Raw genomic sequence first — 23,092 nt, 5'->3', positions numbered from 1 at the left:
GTCAGAGTACTAATTATGCTGAAGCACTGCCCGACGATGATATTTTCTTGCATATGCGACCGCAAGCAGACGAAAAACACGGCTCGAATGCGTCATCAGATTTTGTGTTTACGCGATCACCAACCTTGCCAGTAGGGGGCGGGGCGCTCGTATGGCGTTTTCGTATCTTTGACGTCATCGCGCGCTCGTACCCGGAGAGATCGAAACCGAAACTGGCCCTGATAAATGCACTGATAATAAATTATTTGAGCTATGCTGGGTCGTTTTGGGTCGCAGTCCCTCTGTTTTGGACTCTGTGGATTGATTAAAGCAAAAATACCGGAACAGACAATGTACGTGTCTATACTCCTTCAACTCTAGGTTTTAAAGTATGCCGCGCAGACAGACTGCAAGGCCTAGGCCGGGCTGAGTCTGTAGTGTGGGCCCGGGCCCAGCTCGGGCTAGCAGCTATGGGACCAGGCTGGGCTCGGGCTTCAAACGATGGGCTCGGGCCGGGCACGGGCAGTAAAATTAGGCCTGTGCAGTGCTCTAGCCTGCATGCTTATTTGTACTCAATCACACTGCGTGTGTATGAAGCACTGGGATATGAAGGGAAGTGCTCTGCGGCGGCTGCTGGTGTCGAGGCTTGCGAATGACCCGGGTCGTTCGAGCTGTTGGTGCACACAATTTTGAGCGGTCAAGAGACTGCTGAAGCCAGCGGCCTAGGAAACCACGAGACAAGGCTGAAAATTATGCAAACGCAGACGAGAAGGGAAAGGCAGAGACTGATGAATGTGGAGGCGGTGTAGGAGGGAGAAATTTCACGCTTAGGAAAATGGGCGTGACACCCGGAAGTCGACGAGCCGAGCATTGCCGAATGGCTTTTTCATGGGAGGGGCAAAGCCCCCGTGCTGTTTTCTTTGTATTTTTTTTCCCTGATGTCTTGGAGTGTTATGGAGGGGGAGAGGAGGAGCACCACTTTTAATTGCCGATATCTCCGGTGTTAATGAAGCTAGCTGAAAAATTCTTCCGATGAAGTGACTTGTGAGGGAGTACCTACCTGTCGACCGCTTTGCTTTACCTAATTTTAGGCGTTTCATAGTCCCTTTAATAATTGAAAATCTCTGATCATTCAAAGAGCCCATGTTGTGCCTTTAATGTAATTTAGACAATAATTCGACGGGGCTAGCACAGTCAATGTGGGAATGCCCAGTTTTGCTGCAGAATGCCTTAGAGCCGCAGTGGTGATGTCTCATCGCATCATTGGTCACCCATAGCAGTGTGTTTCTTTTAGTGGTATGTCCTATTTATGAGTGTGTAAGGTACATTGGATGAGCAGCAGGTAGTACATGCTTGGCAGGACGCATTAGGCTCCATGCATCAAAAAGACTAGGTAATTAATGTGAAAATCGGCTGCGGTATAGGAAATTTGAATTGCACGCTCATTCGAACATACTTTTGACGATAATACCGCAAGGATCTATACACAACTATACACGGCCATGCAGACTTGCCAACAGGCCATTCAGGCTGCACTGGAAGGCAGGGCAGAGTAGTTTCGCTTTTGATGTCATAATTTATTTCTGTAAGTTGCACGAATACCGCAGGAGACTACAAAACGAAGTGCTGGATGGAGGGTATGTGCAGCATGTCCACGCTGTAAAATTTTTAGCCTGACTTTTCTTTTTTGTTTGGTCAATTTGAACATTTTTTATGGTCCCAATGGCTTTGAATAATGAGGTTTTACTGTATTTATTTGATTGCTGCAGGGGTTTCGTAATGCTGGCACTTATCTTAGGCTAATGATGCCAATTGCAGCTAAGAGCTGGGAAGAAATGGCGATGGCACGCAAAAGTATGGAAGCAGTGGACTCATAGATGAGAGGCAACATCATTAGTACAGAAAAGCCTCCAATGCATTGGCGCAGTCACCTGCAGAGCAGTGGCTGCCATCACCACTTGAGGGCCATTGCTGCTATGTGTTTGTCCTTTGCTAATCCACTCTGTGGATATCACTGCATTCTTTCCCTTCATACATGCATGGTATGCAGCTCGAAAGCGTTTCGAAAGCTGAGCTTACAAGCTTGGTGGTAATAAGGGAGTAATTATATTCATATTGTGGTCCCGAATATAATGTAAGAGGAAAAATGTTTTATATTCGTGTAAATGAAGTACTTAGTTTTGTGCACAAACCAACTGCCCTGTTGTGATTTTTTTAAAAACTTTGTTGGTATCTTGCATGCAGGTTCTAAGGTAAATTTTTTTTTTGAATTTCGTTTCTGATTAAATTTAACAGTGCAGTAAGCTCTTAATGTTTAACATCTTATCTAGCTAATTTAACAGTACCTCACTGCTACCTTGCCTTTGTCGTTCCACTTCTGCAGGATCCTTTCAATGTTATTTTTTTTGCTCAGTTGAATTCTTGGGAACACGCTTGGTAAAGTGCATCCGTTTTGTTTGCAGGCATTGGGGCTGTCATCGCCAGGAGCAATACGTTCTTCATCAGCAGCGGTACAATAATCTTATTTATATTTTGCTGTGTAATAGTGTGGACAGATGTGTTTCATGGGTTTTCAGACGAAGCTGTAATGGTGGCATGGAACTGAGCGATATCACTTGCCTCTTTCTTCTTGCTTGTCATAATACTGTGAAATCACTGTGCGGAATTTGCAACTTGCATCCCGGTCCCATCAACATGAAGAATAATATTTGAGCTCTGCATAATTTCGGCAAGTTATTCAGAGTCAGCTGTACCAATAACTTTGGGTGCATGTTGACTTGTAAAGTACACTTTGCCATCGGTATTAATGAATTTCTTGCATTCTATTCTGTAACAGTACTTGATTGGATGCTTTTTGCTTGTTGTTCTTTATAGATGTAAAGCATAATGCTTTGGAGATTGCTTTATATGGACCAAATATGCCTATGATTAGTCGTAAAATTTGCCCGAGTGGGTGAAGGGCAAATATGCACTTAATATGTGCCCACAGTCTTCTAGTTTCTTTTTTTTTTGTATATTACAGTGCAATCCACTTATAACGATATTGAGAAAACGGGAAAATCCGATCGTTATAACCGATTATCGTTATATCTGGACCGGCAAAAAAAAAAAAGTAAAAAGAAAAAAAAAACAAAACAAGAGAGCGCACATACATTTGCCCGTGCATGCAGACTTACCTACTTGCCAGCGACGATTCAATCGGATAAAACAAAGCTAGTCACTAAAGAACACTCAACACTTTATTGCTGTACTGTATATAAAGGGAATAAATAACTTAATCTCGCTTAAAGAAGTCTGAAATCCGCGCTTGCTTGAGCGGCAGCTGACGCTTGATAATTTCAGTCTGCATAGTCTCCAGTTGTTGCGCGTACATGTGCGGCAGTCCTGTAGCATGGATGAAGCCTATCAGCGACTGGATGGACTGTACGGCACTTCGTGACGACAATGGAGCTGGCGTGGTGGTGTCACTGCCATCGTTGTCCATGGTGCCGTCATCGTCGTCACTATTTTCACCATCGCTCGATGCCGCTTTTTGTCGCTGCTCCTCGGCAATGGCCTCATCGGTAAATTCCTCACACGAAGCAGCAGCGCAGTCAGCGTTTAAAAAGTCTTCCAAGAGCGCTCCGCCGGCATTATCGGAAGATGCAACATGATCCCATAGTGCACACACATCGGCAGTTTCGGGGAGCAAGTCATCTGTATCTGTCCCTTCTGAGACCGCACAGTCGTGGCGCACGAAGCCTGCTTTTCTAAAGCAGTTCTGGATTGTGGACTGCTTCACTTCGTACCACGCACCATACACAAACCGCACCGCTTCGATCAAGCTCACCTTCAGGTGAGCAGGCCCGGAAGCATCCTCTGGCGATCCCAAACGGTCTATTTTTAAGATCAGCCATTCGACCATACGACGTCTATAGAGAGCCTTGAAATTGGCAATTACGCCTGCGTCCATGGGCTGCAGACCTGCCGTGGTGTTCGGGGGCAGGAACAGCAACTCGACAGACGTCAGCTTCACGCTGACGCTGTGTGCTGTGCAATTGTCGAGGACTAGAACCACTTTCCTCTTCTTTTGCTCCATTAGGCCGTCAAATTCAAGCAGCCATTCCTGAAACAGGTCGCGAGTCATCCACGCTTTCTTGTTATTCCGATAGCGGACCGGAATGTGTTGGTTCCTGAAGCAGTGGGGCCTCTTCGATTTCCCAATCACAAAAGGCTTCAGACGCTCGCTACCGTCCATGCTGGCGCACAAAAACACAGTCACTCGGACCTTGCTGTGCTTCCCACCGCTGCACGGATCTCCTTTGAGAGCGTGCGTCCTTGAAGGCAGCATTTCGTAGAAAAGCGCTGTCTCGTCCCCATTGAAAATGTCCTTCTGTTCATAGCGCTCCAACAGCTCGGGCAGTTTCGTCGCCAGCCACTCGTCTTTCGCCGACACGTCCAGCGAGGCAGCCTCCCCGACCACGTTTCTATAAACAATGCCGTGGCGATCTTTGAATCTTTGGATCCATCCTCCGCCGGGCTCGAAGTTTTCTCGTCCCAGAAGAAAAGCGAATTTCTTCGCCTTTGCACAAAGAATCGGTCCTGTGATGGGAACATTCTGGTTGCGAGCGTTCAGAAACCACTGGTAGAGAGACTCTTCCACATCACTGTACAAAGGGTCTCTAACCCTCTTTCGCTGGTCGTCGTGGCCGCTGGAGCCGGCTTTCTCGAGGACATCTGCAGCCTTGATTATGGTTGAAACCGTCGACTGCGAAAGCCCATACTTTTTAGTGAGGCTTCCCACCTTGAAGCCCTGCCGAAAATCTTGGTGAATTTGGTGCTTCACCTCGAGAGAGATTGCCTTCCGCTTAGTCGGCGCCATCTTCCACGTACAACGGCCAAGGACGCGCTCCCCTTCTCCCCACCTTCTCTCTTCAGCGATTGCGATGATGATGGCGCTCGCTTCCAAAGGCCGTACGCATCGCCTCCTTGCGGATTTCTCCACAACGGTCTATTTGCGGCACTTTTCGCGTCATTCTAATCAAATAATTTTATTTTTCGCAAATATTTATACGAAATTTGCTAGTAAATATTTTCCAGGCGGTCAAAATTCTATCGTTGTATCCGATATATCGCCGATAATCGTATCGTTATATGTGGTTTATTTTTACATAGGGGCAATGGGAAAATTGATAAATCTAAATTATTTGATCGTTATAACCGATATATCGTTATATCTGGTATCGTTATAAGTGGATTACACTGTATATAGAACTACTACAGTGTGAAAGCGGTGTGTAGACCATTAGCCAACAAAGTGCTATGGGCTATTTCCTAAGGTGTAGTTCTTCTCTGATACGTGCTTTGTGCTATCTGGGGAAGTGCACATCTCTTGCCACTTTCACAGGCTTTGGGGCTGTCATCTCCTGGAGTCATAGGTTCTTCATCTGCAGCAGCGGTCATCCCTCCACCGGGCCTCACCATTCCAACCCTGGTGCCGCCTGGCTTAGTTGGGCCACCAGGCGTGCTCCCGCAGCCAGTGTTGGCTGCCAATGCACCAGGCATCATTACTGGTCAGTGGGCAAGTTTGTATAATGTGCACCATCATGGCTGCATGCTAGCCGACCGTTTTTTCCGACTCAGTGGGACCTGGGAAATGGTCCGAAAAATCCGGAAACTTGAAAAACATCACTTTTCTGCAAACAATTGGCTCTACAAGTCACAAACTTTGCCACCTCCTATGTTTAGTTTGTAGACAAGCGTCAGCACGTGACGTCAGTGGAGATGCGGCGGCGCTGGTGACAGCAGTGACTTTCGTGGTGTAGGCAGAAGCCAGCGCCGTTTGCATTGGATGCGCAGCGCTTGCTGTGTTAACAATTTCGTGAGCGCTGTTGGCGGGAGGCGATGACATGTTTCTGAATAGTTCGTGTTGGGCCGATGTGACAGGATCGCCAACACTACATGAACACGCTGATGACGGACTGAGTTGACCAAACTGTTTCCGAGTGTGACCTCTGGCTAAAGAATGTTGCCATGGCCCTGCTGCCGGTTTATTAGTGGCTTTCCAAAAGAAAGGTGCTTGAAAGGTGTTCTCAAGGTAAAACTCAGAACTCCAATGAGAGTTTGCACTCGGCCATTTGGAGTCTTGTGCCCAAAGCACGACACTCTTCACTTTTTGCTGTTGAAGCAGCTGTTGCTGAGACAGTGTTGCGCTTTAATACAGGGAGCCAACGGGCAGTGGCAGCAATCTTAGGCGAACTAAGCACAAGCGTGCCAAAAACTGGCCTCAAGAGACATCGAGAGAGAGATGTACGCCGTAGCCGCATGTCCAGCAAGAAACTTCAAGTTTCACATCGCCTGAAGAAGAGAGTGAAGTTCAGACACCAGGACTCCATGCACCCAGATTATTCTCCTGGGGCATATTCAGTGGTTTTGACTGGATTTTTTTTTAACTTTCCAGTGAGTAAACATGTTACAAAACATTTTTCTTCGTTTTCTCAAAATTAAAATATTGTTGATGGTACATGTTTGGAGGTGCGATATCTCAGGTTCTACTTATGATATTGCTATAATTCTTTTGCACTAGGAAGATAAACTCATGTACAGTGTAAAAATATAAATGAATTTGTGGTATTTAATTAGGTAAATTAAAAAAAAATTGCATGTTTTCTGGACTGTCCAGGTGGCTTTTTGTTCTCGGAACTTTCACAAGCTGTAACTTTGGTTAAAATGGGACCAGGGCATTCAGTCTTGATTTTTGCAATCTCTGTGAGTTCTAAATCGATTTGATAGGTCAGTTTTCATTGTAACTCCTGTAGTTTTACTGACAGCTCACCTAAGAACATAAAGTGCTCATTATCGTAAAAAATAAATGGCCTACAGAGAATATATGTGCATATTTGAAATCAGCACAAAAAACTGCATAAATGGTACAACTTTAATCAAAATCTACCAGTAAATAAAAAAGTGTTTAAGACCAGGGGTCCTGGTCTTAAGACAGTTTTTTTTATTTACTGCATATTTGAGATCTGCACAGAGACTAGGGTCCCCCTACCGACTGCGCTGTTTTGAGGCAACTGGCCAAATGAACTTACTACATCTGCAGTTCTGGGCAGAGGTGGACAGAGAGGCACTTTACTGGGGGGGACCCTGGTCTTAAGGCAGTTTTTTTTTATTTACTGGTAGATTTCGATGAAAGTTCCACCATTTATGCAGTTGTTCGTGGTGATTTCAAATATGCACTTAGATTTTCTGTAAGTCATCTAGTTTTGATTATATTGAGCGCTTTATGCTTTTTCTTTGGAGGTCGATTGTTAGTAAAACTACAGGAGTTACAATGAAAATTGACCTACCAAATCATTCTAGAACACACAGGGAATGCAAAAAGCAAGACTGAATGTCCTGGTCCCTTTTTAACCAAAGTTATGGCTTGTCAAAGTTCTTATTTGCCACCTCGACACTCCAGAAAACATGCAATTTTTAAAAACTTTCCTCATAAAATACCACAAATTCATTAATATTGTTGCACTGTAGATGAGTTTACCTTTCTGGTGCAAAAGGAATTATAGCAATATCATGAGTAAAACCTAAGATATCACACCTCCAAACATGTTTCGTCATCAATATTTTGATTTTGAGAAAACGAAGAAAAACGTTTTATCACATGTCTACTCACTGGAAAGTTAAAAACAAACCCAGTCAAAACCACTGAATACAGTCGAACCCGGATATATCGAATTTTGGTTATATCGAACTCAAGGAATATCCCCTTGAAAATCCCATGTAAAAGTATAGGAAAGCCGCGTCATATATCGAACTCAATTTCACCGGTTGTTCGATATATCGAACTCCGCACCACGCACTGGAAAGTGTGCCTTCCCCAAAGACGATCGCATCACGCTTGGCCGTTTGCCGCGTGACGTTTTCAAGCCACGCGCGGAAGGAATGAGAGGGGACAGTTCTGGACAGCGCCGCGCCCATTCCCCAAAGGCGCGCGCATCTGCAGTCATTGTTTCCCGCGCGCCAACACATGACGTTTGCAAGCCATGTGCGTGGGTGTGCCCATTCTTTTGCCGAGCTATCTCTCTCCTTCAGCACGCGCTACGCATGCGCCAAGTCAGCTCAGCCCGTTCTCAGACAGACGTCGGATGCTTCCTCCAGCGTGTGTTGCGAACCCTCTACGCGCGGCGGCTGACATGGCTATGGCGCCTGCGGACGTTAAGAAGCGGCAGCTCTGTTTTTCTTTTTTTTTTCTTTTTTGCGAGAGTCATCCTTTTTTATCGTTGTGCTGTACGCGCGACGTATCGTAAGATATGGCAGCTGCGGACGTTAAGAAGCGGCAGGCTTTTTTCTTTTTTCTTTTTTTTGCGGGAGCCGTTTATCTTTGCATGTATGAATCAACGGAAGCACGCGGTCTGCTGCTACGATCATGACGCCCGCCCCAAGCGCGGCGTGATAAATCGAACCAGGCTTGTGCAAATAAGCCATCACGGGCACTCTGCTAAGTCGCTCCCCGCCACCGGAGGAGCTATAAAAAGATAAACGCGCCCTGACGTTATCGCTGCGCAGCATCTTGGCACGCTGCCAAGAAATGAGCTGTGGATGCGACGACCGAAACGGAGTGACGCGCGCCATCCACATGCAAGCGAAAACTCTCGCAATTTCTGCCGCAGCGACACAGAAACCTTGTATTGAGCTGTCGCGGTGGCTCGAGCGGCAAGGGGGACGCAGTTCCAACAAGTTAGAAATTTTTTGCTCTGTCGCTACCGCTCGTCGCTGAGATCACTCAATCGCTTGCATGTGAGCGAGCTGGTCTTAACGCATTTTTTTTTTTTTTTTTTTTTTCAAATTCTCGGGTGAAAAAGTGGAGGGTGGGTTCATTATGCGAGTGGATTGATTACGCGACACGTGCGGTATCGTTTTTTGGCATCGTAAGTGCCGTCACAAGCCGATTTTTGTATATCGAATTATCGATATATCGAACTATTTCGCGATCCCCTTCGAGTTCGATATATCCGGGTTCGACTGTATGCCCCAGGAGAATAATCTGGGTGCATGGAGTCCTGGTGCCTGTGCTTCACTCTCTTCTTCAGGCGATGTGAAACTTGAAGTTTCTTGCTGGACATGCGGCTACGGCATACATCTCTTTCTTGACTCCTCTTGAGGCCAGTTTTGGCATGCTTGTGCTTAGTTCGCCTAAGATTGCTGCCACTGCCTGTTGGCTCCCTGTATTAAAGCGCAACACTGCCTCAGGAACAGCTGCTTCAACAGCAAAAAGCGAAGAGTGTCATGCTTTGGGCACAAGACTCCAAATGGCCGAGTGCAAACTCTAATTGGAGTTCTTGGTTCTACCTCGAAAACACCTTTCCAGCAATTTTCTTTCAGAATGCCGCTAAGAAACCGGCAGCAGGGCCATAGCGACATCCTTTGGAAAATTCTATTTGTGCTTAGGGACTGGCTCTTCCTTTGCTTTCGCAGCATTGTGCCGGCACCATGACTTTGCCAGCTGGGCACAGTGAATGGTTAGGCTTCTCATTAGTAGGAGTAATGTGGCAATAAGTAGCCATTACTGCCCTCATCATGGCGTCCATGTAACCTCATGGGATTTGAGTGCGCAGCCATAATATACACTCAGCTTTGTGATGAGGTCCGCTGCCAGTCGGCATTTTCCTCCCAGGCTTCATCCATGTTCAGTCACTGTGCTTTTGCAGCAGGTTTCTGAGTGCCGTCCCCATCCTTTCTTGAACATGATTTATGCATTCCTCTTTTTTAGCTTGTACAAAACCATGCACTTCAACCTGGGTAATGGCATCATAAGTCCAGCTATCCCCATTTTAGAGGACAGTTGTGTACCGGAGTTTGTACTTCTCAATCGACCTTTGAAATAAAATCAGGCCTGCTTCCACCTCCATTTGCCATGACTTACAGTCAGTGTTTGTTTTTTGTTTTGCACTGGTGCTCATTTTTCCATTCCTCATAGCATTCCATGCCAGGTTTCGAGCCAACTTCGCATCCGAAACAAAAATTGCTCAGAACTGCGTAGTCAAGCATAAAGCCCGTAAATAACTCTAAGATGGCACCGACACCGATGTGTGCAGAGTGGCCGCGCGTCATCCAACTTCCTTCGTAACACACGGCTATGTTGAATGGATGAATGGAATCAACTTTATTAGATAAAAAAGAAAGTCTTCCAAGGTTGTCCCCTACTAGTCCAGGAGTCCACGGGCTTGTGCTTCACATAGAGCCCGTTCCACCAGCCATTTCTAGCCTGCGGGCTGAGTGGTCCGCAAAGCAGCCTTCCAGAAAGAATAAGTGGGATTGGGGATGGGAGGTACAGTTGAGCCTCGCTATAACAAACATGTATGTTTCGAATTATCTGATAAACGCACTACAATCAAAGTTTGGTCGGTCTACGGTTTATTTCTATGGGAGTTCTTTGTGTAAAACGAAAGAAAAATTTTAAAATTTGATGCTAGATTGGTTATAACGAAGAATTTTGTTTGCATTAAAACCGCAAAAAATGCGTAAAGGAGCCGGAAGAAACATCAAGGCACACAATTTTTTTCGATCAATCGAATTGCCCACCGCAGAGCTGTGTTTGAATCGCCCGCGTGCTCTCGTGCCGCGTCATTTGGCGGCGGCAACAAAAGCGACTTATGGCTTCCGAGATCACATCCCCATGCGCTGTGCTCTCGGAGGTCATGAACGGCCATCGCCAGAGTCGAGCAGCGCCGCCAAAGTGCGTTTAAATTGCCCGCGCGTTGCGTGTGGCATCATCTAGCGGCAGCGACAAAAACTAGCACCAATGGCCCATGGCCTCCGAGATCACACCTTTGCGTGTGGTGATTTCTGAGGTCATTAACGGCCATGGTCGGACTTGAGCGCCGCCGCCGCCGCTGCTTGAGTCCGGCCATGCAATGGCTGACATGCAGGCATGTGCATGTCATCACTATAGCCTCGTCATGGCATGAGACCCTGATGCGCCTCTACCACTGCGGCCGACCCGTGTGCGTGCTTCGCTCCCGAAGTTTGTTGGCTCCGTCGTGCAAATTGTGTGCGGAGGCAACATCCCTTCTTAGTATTCATTTTTGCTCTCTAACACAGATCGAAAAGCGAGATTTCATGCTTATCCCAAGCTTTTAATTAAAAAATTGTGCATTTTCGCACCTTTGTGTTGTCCATGTTAGTGCACATTTTGTTTCGTTTTATTAGCCAACTTATTTGCCAGAATTTGGGTGCACACCTCACTAGCAGGTGGAAAGTTTTAAAATATATCGTTTCTAAAGAAGAATAAAAATACGCACTTGAGTCAGCTTGTGATTGATGGCTTGCCCTATTCCCGCTCGTTGCTGGCAGACAAATTCAATGACTTCTTTACAAGCTTTAGACCGAGTGGTTCTGTGGTCGAAGCTCTTCGGTTTCTCCCAAATACGGGTTTAGAGACTTTTGCTTTTCATTTAACGACTAGTGAGGAAGTTTTTAGCGTTATAATGAACCTAAAATCTACAAGTTGCACCGATCTTGATGGCTTTAAAGTTAAACCAGTTAAATTTGTTGCAGATCTCTTAGCATCATGCTTAAGCTACATCTTTAACTTGTCGCTCAAATCGGGAATATTTCCTGCACGAATGAAATATGCAAACGTAACTTTTATTTTCAAAGGAGGTGATAGAAACAAGATAACAAACTATAGGCCAATTTCTATTCTTCCTGTTTTTTCAAAGGTGCATGAAAAAGCAGTGCTCAAAAGTATCTATGGGTTCTTTTCTAAACATGCCTTAATAAACGCCAGTCAGTTTGGATTTCGAAAGGGCAAGTCCATGGAATCTGTTTTACTCTTGCAAAAGGAAAATGTTTTAATTAATATTGAAGCTAAAAGCTTGACTGTTGGTGTTTTCATAGACTTTACAAAAGCTTTCGACCTTCTTAATCACGAAATACTACTCTGTAAACTTGAAAGCTATGGTGTCTGTAGTCTTTCCCTCCAACTCTTTTGTTCTTATATAAAAATGCGCCAACAGGTCGTTTTGGTCAATAATCACAAGCCTAGCTCTCTTTTTATTTAATGTGGTGTCTCGCAAGGCAGCCTTCTTGGCCCGCTCCTCTTTAATGTCTATGCTAGCGACCTTGCGAGCATAGCCTATCATACAAGTTGTATTCAGTACACTGACGACACAAGTTTTTTTTCTTAGGGGCTTTTCTGCCGACGAAATAATCAGTAGTGCAGATCTGGTTCTTAGTGCCCTCCACAAATGGTCCACAGCTAATGGTTTGGTAGTTAACTCTAATAAGACCAGAGCAGTCTTTTTTCAACCCCTTAGCCTGGATATTACAGTAAAAAATACTCTGCATCTAAATAATAACATTATTGAAATTATAGACAAGTTCAAATTGCTCGGTGTTGTATTCGACTCTCGCATGAGGTGGTCAGACCATACAATATATATTGAAAGCAAGCTTACTACAGTCTACTACTTATTTTTTGGACTCTCAACAGACCACGAAAATGTCCGAAAAATCGGGCAGTCCGACAAATGTGCACCAAAAAAGCTCAATTTATTGCCTATTATTCACTTTGAGGCAGGAAAAAGTCTAATGCTTTTCTGCACCACGCTCCGCTTCCGTGCTAACAGGTCCGCCTGAATTACGCTTGCATCAGCTCAGCTTGCGTCGGCTGTGCTGCTGCAGGTGAGTCGTCGTCGTCACTCTCAGACTCTGCAAGCACTTGGCAAATAATTTGTGCATCTGTGAGCCCAGCGCACAGTTCTAACTCGTGGTCCACGTCTGTGAACTCTGAAAACGAGATGGCCGATGGAATTTCGACACCAGCAGTGCGAAGGTCGTGAATGAGTTGCTCACTGCTTTACAGCTGCTCGATGATGCTCTCCTCGTCCAAGGCAGCCGACTCGTCATTCAGCACAAATCCCACGTGGCGGAAGCAATTGTGCAGCGTTGTGGGTGCTACAGACTTGCACGCATCGGCGAGCGTACTAAGTGCTTCGAGCAAAATGACAGAGTAGGTTTTCTCATTGTCGAGGCACACCATAGCCACCAACCACTGGATCACAACACCGACTCCGTTGAGTGCCTTCTCGCTGCCGCGTTGCACGGGAAAAAAAAAAGAAAAAGAAAAAAAAAAAACAACCACTGCTTATAAAATTTGGAAACAGCTTCTTGAAGAACTGAAGCCGATTCTATTCTCTCATTAGCATGACCATGGCTAGGCCTACTCGCTACGCTCGGCAACGCACGTGAAACGCACGGCAAGCACACAGAGGAACAGGCAGTCGAAGCGATCACGCTAAAAGAAAACAAAAAGCACTCCGGTGGCGAGCAGCGACGGCAGCGACGTCCCAGAAACGGAAGATGCTAGGCAAATAATATAGCCTCGATTCAGCGTCAGTTTAGCTGAGCCGGCACCGGTTTTGAGGCTATCGAAGGAAAAAATAAACAAGATGGCGGCAACACCGCTCAAAATGCGTGGCAGTTGCCCCGGCTGACGCTTGGAATGTCCGAAAAATTGAATAGCCCTCCTTAGAGTGTCCGAAATTTTGAGCAGCCTAATACATTGACTTTATAAGGTATGTCCTGAGGCTGGGAAAAAGTCCAAATAATCAAGCATGTCCGAAAAATTGGTTGTCCGAAAAATCGGTCGTTGACTGTATATCTGTTGGCTTCCTCTCGAGACTTCGGAACGAATTTTTTCTAAAGCATAAGCTCCTTATTTACCACGCTATAATTCAATCACACATAAACTACTGTCACCTCGTTTGGGGTACAACATCTAAAACAAATCTGAACATCATATTCGGTCTTCAAAAGAAGGCCATTAGACTGATTGCTGGTGCATGTTACACTGCCCACACAGAAACATTTCCGCAATATAGGATTCATCGTGTGCATAACATGTTTGAGTATCGTTTATTTCACTTGCCTTAAATTGTCACCTCAATGCTTAACCGACTTCTTGAAGAATACTGCTGGACTTAAGCCTTACGCAAAACCCTTTCACGCCAGAAGTAACCAAATATGGGACGTTCCTCGAACGAGGACGTTATGCGGTAACCAGAGCCTTCGTTTTATATTACCATGCATACTAAATCATTACAGCATACAGAACCCAGACATCTTTACCACCTCAATTACGGGCAGAGGCACATTATTTTATGTTTTTTTTTGGGTAGCCTTACCATAATATATGTCTTTCTGTACTTTCCGTTTCTTGCCTTAAACATTACCATAAGAATAGTCACTTTACAGTTAAACCTCTATGTAACGAACCTCCATTTAGCGAATTCCTCGATATTAAGAAGTTTTTCAATTCCCCAATGCCGCCTTCATTGAAGTGAATGTATTTGAAAACTCCATGTAACGGACATGTCGCGGCGAACTCGAGGTGCCGACTGTCTCTTAGCTAGTGCTGAGTTAGGGGAAATATCTAGAACCCCGCAAGTTTCAGGATGATAAACACTAACTGAAGTGAGAGGAACGCCTACTATAGCAACGATGACCGCAGCAGTTACAACTCGCCGTGTTTCAGCGCCGACGCCGCATCTCCGCTGCAGACACAGCATTCTCCGCTGCTTTTGCTGTCGAAGCATGGCACTACAATAGTTCATGCGTAAAAGCTGGCAAAAATAACAGAAAGAAGACACAGGGTGAGCAGCGCACGTCCATCGCTGCCACGCGGCTGCTCGCGGGCTCCCGCGCGTCGGCAGCGGGAACAGCGGAGCGCGCTGGCGACGCGAGGCAAAGCCGGCTTCCTTGGGCAACGGTAGTGGGCAAGGGGGCGGCAATGCGCGTGCTCTTGCCCACATTGATTTCTCCTCCATCCCCTCTCCCCGTTCTCTCGTGGACGTGTCGCGCGAGCTGCGGAGGCGCAAGCTGCCGCCGCAGTCGCGCCACGCTATCAGTGCGATCGCGAAACATTCCCTTCTATGACTTCAGATAATTCTGATTTACTGTAAACACTTTCAAGGTGCTTTCCCTTACATCAATTCTTCATCTGGTTCATTGTCCTTTTGGGTCTTTACGCTAAAACTGTATGTAACGAAAACCTGGATGTATTGAAGAATTGCGGACACTTTACAATTTCGTTATACCCAGGTTTAACTATTTTCATTACGTTTTGCCATGTTGCGTGCATACCATTAGATGATTGTTGGCCGTTAATTCACTGTGCTAATTTTTAATTTGCTGTTTCATTTGTATACTTGTGCTCTTTCTATCTTTCTGTGCTTCACAATTTTCATGTTATATATATGGATATGTTCGCCTTAATTTCACACGTCTTGTTGCTCTGCCTTTATTGAGCCTCGGGCATCTCTCAAGCTATTATTGTAGCTTTTAGCCTGAGACCCATTTCCTGTATATTACTGGAAATAAAATCTTTTTCAAATATTTAATTTCTTTTATTAATAACGAATATTGGATATAACGAACTACTTCGTTATAACGAGGTTTGACTGTACTGCTTGGGAAAGGAAGGACATTCCCACAGGTAGTGGAAAAGTGAGGATCTGGGCCCGCCACTGGTGTCACAGTGAGGGGGCAAGCCGAGGTGAAGGCATGAGAGGTGGTAGGGGAAAATGAAGCAACCCGCCTGCAGTTGTCGCCATGTGACACTGGATAAGGGCGAAAAGGTGCTGTGGGGTGGTAGAAGTGTCATGCGGCTGTGTTTGTGGAATGGGGTGATTTGATGATATGTAGAAAGGACCGATGTGGCCTCTTGCGCAGGGTTGTGTGTCTGATCATCCGGGGCCCTGGAAGGGAGTTCTTGGGCCAGTTCATGAACGCGCTTATTACCGGGGATTGAGGCATGCCCAGGGATCCATGTCAGATTAACCGTTTGGTCGAGAGAGGTGGCTGTGGCAAGAATATGATGTGTGGCCGGTGTCGCCATGCCGTGTAGCTAGTGGCAGTATGCAGCCTGAGAACCGGTGCAAATTTCGGTTATATTTTTGTCGATGGTGGAGTGGACCAGTGCAAGTGCGATGGCGGCTGTTGCGGTGCGCAAAGCACAGTTCCTCATAAAGCTTAGCCACTTTGCGCGCACTCTGCTCCATACCTTGGCCGCTTGCGCAGCAGCAGGCCTCAGCATGTTTCTGAGGTGGCCTTGGAATGTTTTCTTATGCATGCCGCGGCCAGACAACCTTATAGTGGCAAATATATCATTCATGGCTGCTTGGCCATTGCCAGTCGAGAGCATTGCTCGTCCTGCGAGTATATTAATTTCAAAGGGGTTGCACTGCTTCTCGGTCTCCACCCTCCAGCTCCATTCTGAGGCAGCTTCACCACAGGTCTCGCAAACCAATGTCAACTTAGTCTAGCGAGGCCATAGTCACGGTCACCTCGCACTGACTTCAAGCCACTATGGCACACTTTGCACGTAGCAACATGAAGGAGCATGTTCATTGCAGTGATATCCACAACGGGATACTGTGCTGCTGATGCGACCGACGCTTCTGTGGTACTAGCCTGAAAACACTGGAACTGCCTTTCTGTGACAGGCGTCGAATCCAGCTTTCGATTTTTGTGACGACTTTTGATCCCAAAGACCGACCCGGGTCCCCCCTTATCTGTTCCTTTGCATCGCATTACACAGTAGTGCGTTGCATTCTAAATGTGTGGATCATCAGCCGGTACGAAAAGACCAGTGTTCGCCCACTGCAGCTCTCTATGCGGCACGCATGCCCATTGCGGAAACAACCCTTCTCCTCTCCACGTCGATGTGCGCATCTGCTGGGATGTCGCTACTCTCCTTCTCCTCTCTATAGCGAGCCCAGTGGCGGAACACCTGAGGAAGGCACAGCTCGTTGCCGTGGTTACGGCGCGTCCATTGTGGTGTGTGCCAACATAGAGACCTTTGCTTTAGATGATGTAGTGAAGCTTTCGCTTCAAAAGTCAAACAAAATTGCACAAAGACTAGCAGCTAACCGTCAAAGCAATCCGGTGCTTACTGCATTTTGCAAATAAGCAGCAACAACGCGCACGAGAAGATGCATGACGGCAGAAAGCAGTGGCACAGCACGCCAACATGTTTGCCAGCAGCCGACGCCAGTGGCAATCGCTTCATTCTGTTATCATGCTTTGCGCGGATCTGCCAGGGGATGGCGCTGCAATTTGCAGATAGGTCTATTGATCATATAGACCTTTTCACGAGCCCCGGCGAAACCGGTTTGACTGGGCCTTGAAGTGGGTTTTGGGGAGATAATCTCCAGCTTTCCCTGTGCTACGAGCACAGCCCAGTATCTAATATGGCAGCGCCCATGACCACTTCTTGAAAAGGTCTATATGTGTTGATTGTATCAATGCACTGAAAAGATGTGCCTTTGTGTTGCAGGCGTTACCCCGATGCCGCCCACAGCAGCAGCTCTCATCCCTCCTCCTAGCATAGTGACCACGCTACCACTTGGCAAGCCTGCCACTGACCTGCTTGGGGCGCTGGCTACGACGACAACAGAGACTGCGCTCAACCAGGCTTCCATAACCCAGGCTGCTCTGAACCAAGCTGTACTAAACCAGTCGGTGAGCCAAGCACCTGCCACTGAGACACCTAAGGAAGATGATGATGATCTGGCCAAGAAGATCGCTGAGGAGCTGGAGCCTCAGACATTGCAACAGCAGGAGAACATGATGATAAAGGGTTCGAATGCAAGGCACATGCTCATGCGGAAGCTGATGCGGCGCACTGAGGTGAGCTGCTTGTGGCTAGGTGCAAAAATCTTTTGGCTGTGCCCACGCTTATTATAGGACCTGTAATTTGAAGATGCCAAAAGAAAGCATGTATTTTTACTGCATATTGTGCATCACTTAGTGTCTGGATGGAGACTTGTAAGGCACTCGCGGAAACCTCCGATTGGTGTACTGTGCTGCATCTCCTCTCTGAGAGTAACACTTCAGTGTGACCAGCTAAAACATTATCTGGATGTCAGTAAACATTTAAAGGTTTTCATTATGTTATTTGCATTCCTTCATGGCCGAAAGAGTGGCTTTTATTTGTTTTTATTGTTAAAGCAATACTCCGACAGCCAAAGCGAAACCTAGGGTGGCCGTAGCTATGCCGTGAAGAAGCGTAGCTACAGTCTCCTCATAAAAAAATCAGTCTGCCATGACATATGAATTCACGTTACCCCTATGCCGTGGGCAGGAGCTGCCAACTCTGGTCGCTCCTTTCATATGGGAGGGTGATATCAGAATCTGCTCACCAGAACCATTTGCATTATTGTTACCCCTAGGACACGCAGACACGTCCATACGGCTTAGTTGAAGTGTGACATTTTATGTGGGCTGGTAGCTTACGCTCTCGCGTTATACGCTTAAGGGGGGACCCTGGTCTTAAGACGTTTGTTTTTTATTTACAGGTAGATTTTGATGAAAGTTGCACCATATATGCAGTTTTTTGTGCTGATTTCAAATATGCACATAAATTCTCTGTAGGCCATTCATTTTTTAAGATATTGAGCACTTTGTGTTCTTTGTTTGGATGTGAGCTGACAGTAAAACTACAGGAGTTACAATGATAATTGACCTATCAAATCAATTTAGAACATGCAGAGAATGCAAAAATCATGATTGAATGTCCTGGTCCCATTTTAACCAAAGTTACAGCTTGTCAAAGTTCTTATTTTCCACCTTGACACTCCAGAAAACATGCAATTTTTAAAAACTTTCCTCATTAAATACTACCAATTCATTGATATTTTCGCTGCACTGTACATGAGTTTACCTTTCTGGTGCAAAAGGAATTATAGCAATATCATAAGTAAAACCTGAGATATCACACCTCCAAACATGTTTCGTCGTCAATATTTTGATTTTGAGAAAATGAAGAAAAACTTTTTATCACATGTCTACTCACTGAAAAGTTAAAAACAAACCCAGTCAAAACCACTGAATATGCCCCAGGAGAATAATCTGGGTGCATGGAGTCCTGGTGTCTGCGCTTCACTCTCTTCTTCAGGCGATGTGAAACTTGAAGTTTCTTGCTGGACATGCGGCTGCGGCATACATCTCATTCTTGACTCCTCTTGAGGCCAGTTTTGGCACGCTTGTGCTTAGTTCGCCTAAGATTAGTGCCACTGCCTGTTGGCTCCCTGTATTAAAGCACAACACTGCCTCAGCAACAGCTGCTTCAACAGCAAAAAGCGAAGAGTGTCGTGCTTTGGGCACGAGATTCCGAATGGCCGAGTTCAAACTCTCATTGGAGTTCTGGGTTCTACCTCGAAAACACCTTTCAAGCAGCTTTCTTTCGGAAAGCCACTAATAAACCGGCAGCAGGGCCATGGCAACATCCTTTGGCAAATTGTATTTGTGCTTAGGGACTGGCTCTTCTTTTGTTCGCAGCATTGTGCCGGCACCACGGCTCTTTGCCAGCTGGGCACAGTGAATGGTTAGGCTCCTCATCAGTAGAAGTAACATGGCAATAAGTAGCCATTACTGCCCTCGTCATGGCTTCCACATCACCATCTTGGGATTTGAGTGCACGGCCATATTATGCACTCAGCTTTGTTATGAGGTCCGCTGTCAATCGACCTTTTCCTACCAGGCTTCGTCCATGTTCAGTCCTGTGCTTTTGCAGCAGGTTTCTTAGTGCCATCCCCATCCTTTTTTGAACATGATTTACACCGTCCTCTTTTTTAACTTGCTCAAAACCACACATCTCAGCCTGGGTAATGGCATCATAAGTCTTGCTGTCCCCATCACAAAGTACAGTTGTGTACCGGAGGTTGTGCTTCTCAATCGACCTTTGAAATAAAATTAGGCCTGCCTCCACCTCCATTTGTCCTTACAGTCAGTGTTTTTTTTTTGGCACTGGGGCTCATTTTTTCATTTTTCATAGCATTCTGTGCCAGGTTTCGGACCAATGTTTTGCATCTCAAACAAAAATTGCTCAGATCTATGTAGTCGAGCACGTAGCCGTAAATAGCTCGATGATGGCGCCGACACCAATGTATGAAGAGTGGCCGCGCGTCATCCAACTTATGTCGTAACACACGACGATGTTGCATTGCCCAAAGCACAGTTCCTCATGGAGCTTAGTCACTTTGCACTGCAGCAGGCCTAAGCATGTTTTTAAAGTGGCCCTGAAACGTTTTCTTATGCATGCTGCGACCGGACAATCCCATAGTGGCAAATATATCGTTCATGGCTGTTTGGCCATTGCCAGTCGAGAGCATTGCTCGTCCTGCAGGTATAATAATTTCGAAGGGGTTGCACCGCTTCTCGGTCTCCACCTTCCGCAAGCTCCATTCTGAGGCAATTTCACCGCAGGTCTCGCAAACCAATGTTAACTTAGTAGCGAGGCCATAGTCACGGTCGCCCCGCATTAACTTCAAGCCACTACGGCACACTTTGCACGCCGCAACACGAAGGAGCACGTTCATTGCGGTGAGATCCACGGCAGTATAGTACTGTGCATCTGACGCGACCGACACTTCCATGGTAGTAGCCTGAAAGCCCTGGAGCTTCATTTCTGTTTGCAGGTGTCGAATCCAGCTTTCTGAGTGCAGCTTTTTCACGGGCACTTACTTCTTTCAGTTTGCTGGTTGTCACGAGTGCTTTATCCATTCTTAGGCGGCCGGAGTCACCACAAAATGATGCGCTGTTGACATGGTCCTGCGGAGCCGGCAAAGCGTTGGATTCTTGCGGCAATTCCAAGTCCACATCGGGTTGCCAAGCATCCGCTTTGCGCTTGACTCATTTGCGCACTTCTTCGTTTTTCTTCTCGTCCGTCTGTAGCGGCCTCCAGGCATGGCAAGATGGGAGAAGCCTTGACCGTGGTTACCCACTCCATTTGAGCCAATCAACACCTGCCATACTGGTCACGTGCCCTGACTGGCCAATGGGAACGCACGCTGCGTGTTCTTTTTGTGGTCGCTTTTTATCGCAACCATCACATGCACAGTGTTGCCTCTTGACTAGAAAAAAGTCTGAAATGTGACATTTCGAACAAGACCAAAATGGTGCCGAGGGACCCCTGCGCTCCCGTGTTACGTGCGGCGGAAACCTTGCATGATTTGACCTCAATTTAAAGGGCCGTGCTCGGGTACTCTGTTATTTAAAATCGTCTAGGGCAACAAATATGCGGTATTTTTGCACTGAAATTTGCAGATAGGTGCGGAAACGTGCCAGGATCACAAAAATGGGGACTTCGAAAATTCGGTTTTTGGGACGATTTTTGATCCCAAGGACCCGGCCTCCCTTAAGGGGGGAGGCTACCTTTGAATACCAACTTTGTTGTTTCTTGAGATAATTGAATGAAATTTTCAGGGTAGACTCATGGCGTAGCCATTTGAATAACTGCAAAGTTTCATGGAGCTGCGCACATTGGTACTCAAATTAGAGAAGTATATCAGAATGGTTCACATGGGTTCCTTGTTCCATGCCTGGTGAACTTGCAAAATGTGTTGGTACTATGAAATTCATTATGAAGGTTCCTGAATAGGTACCACAGGGCAAGACAGAGCCCTTTTTTTTAATTTCCCTGCCGAAAACTTTTAGCAGTGCATTGAAGTTAGTGCCACTAATTGGACTTGCATTAGCCTAATTTTGATTGTTTATTATAAATTCCAGACTCAATAATATGAAAAAATGAGCTTGTCTTGCCCTCGGAAATTTATTCAGGCACACAATAAAAAAAACCAGGTGGGAATCCGATTAGCGGTTCCAGAAATATTGCGGGAATAAGCAACCATACCATGAAAAAAATTCATTCTGAGAAAATGGCCCTTGAAGTTTAAAACAGCATTTTCAAGTCTAAAGTTTGTTTTTCACTGCAGCACGTTGTGCCTCCACCTTCCCGATTCCCTCGGAAAGTGCATTTTCATGCGAACAGAGGACGACGCTGACGACGCGTTATCGCTTGCGATGACAGACGCGATACGGGAGGCCGAGATCGCTGATAAGGTCGGTACAGCAGGCACGCTTCAAACGCCGGCTCCTTACGTTGACGCGAAAGATACGCAGTTGGAAGTGGCAGCGCAGTCGGTCTAGTAGTGATGTAGCAGAAGCAGCACTAATAGAAGCGTCTCTGCGCCCGTTGACAACGCTTTTCGCTAACTTCGCGATTCGAACGGCATTCACAGAACAGCGACGTATGCAGTGTTTTGAACTTCTTAGCGCGCATCGTGGCCGACCGTGCAATAATCCACAAAGTGCACATAACCGTTCAAAACACGCCACCAGAATTCGTAACGAGCGATGATCACGGCGATCTCAAAATGGTGAAACGTGGAGCTATTCAGCGAGCGTACAAAGAACGCCAGCTCAGTAGCAAGCCGGAGCAGACGACGCGCCGGGGAGGGGCTACCGCGTCAGCGCGCGCAGCAGCCAATAGCAGTCGCGCGATTCCCCGCGTTCTCACGGAGCGCGCGCTTTGTCCAATCACAGCCCGAATTCAAGACGCGGGAAGCTCAACAATCCCTGTGAGGCCCCCAATCACAAGCGAGCCACGCTTCTGCTACGCCGCGGATGCCGCCGGCGAAGGCAATATGGAAAAGGGCAAGCATTCACAAACAAAACAAGACCAAGATGGCGGCGCTCGGTTCAGCGGCAGAGAAATGGCGCGCGCGCGAAGTTTGGGTACTTTTGCCGTTCGCTCGCGACTCTGGGGCTGCCGCGCCCAGTTGTATATTTAATTTAAAGCAGTTCCACGATGAATTAGGCGTTTATAATTATAGGAAAGGTAGTTTATAACATATACAACCGAGATATGTACTTTTTGAAAAGCCGACTTTTTCGCGATTTTTCGACTTTTAAAGCCCGCGTCCCCCCTTAAAGGGGTCATGCAATGCCTAAAATGGGGTAAAGCAAATCGGTCGAGAGATAGGTACTCCCTCACAAGTCAATTCACCGCAAGAATTTTTTAGCTAGCTTCATTAACACCAGAGATAGGTACTCCCTCACAAGTCAATTCACCGCAAGAATTTTTTAGCTAGCTTCATTAACACCAGAGATAGGTACTCCCTCACAAGTCAATTCACCGCAAGAATTTTTTAGCTAGCTTCATTAACACCAGAGATAGGTACTCCCTCACAAGTCAATTCACCGCAAGAATTTTTTAGCTAGCTTCATTAACACCAGAGATAGGTACTCCCTCACAAGTCAATTCACCGCAAGAATTTTTTAGCTAGCT

At 46.3% G+C, this 23,092-nt stretch overlaps 1 protein-coding gene across 13 annotated transcripts in view; it reads left to right on the top strand.

Annotated features, from left to right (window-relative positions):
* Positions 1-23,092, top strand: part of hfp (Poly(U)-binding-splicing factor hfp) — a 121,840-nt gene that overhangs the window by 79,817 nt on the left and 18,931 nt on the right. For all 13 annotated transcript variants that reach the window (XM_084591614.1, XM_084591621.1, XM_084591619.1 and 10 more), the window contains 3 exons: positions 2,442-2,489; positions 5,366-5,531; positions 17,300-17,652. In XM_084591614.1, coding sequence (XP_084447740.1) covers positions 2,442-2,489; positions 5,366-5,531; positions 17,300-17,652 — 567 coding nt within the window. The remainder of the gene's footprint in view (positions 1-2,441; positions 2,490-5,365; positions 5,532-17,299; positions 17,653-23,092) is intronic.

Source organism: Amblyomma maculatum, chromosome 1 (assembly GCF_055883805.1).
Source record: "Amblyomma maculatum isolate TAMU_Amacu chromosome 1, ASM5588380v1, whole genome shotgun sequence".
NCBI classification, from domain to species: domain Eukaryota; kingdom Metazoa; phylum Arthropoda; class Arachnida; order Ixodida; family Ixodidae; genus Amblyomma; species Amblyomma maculatum.
The sequence above is the reverse complement of the archived record's forward strand: the minus strand, read 5'-3'. Positions and strand labels throughout refer to the sequence as shown.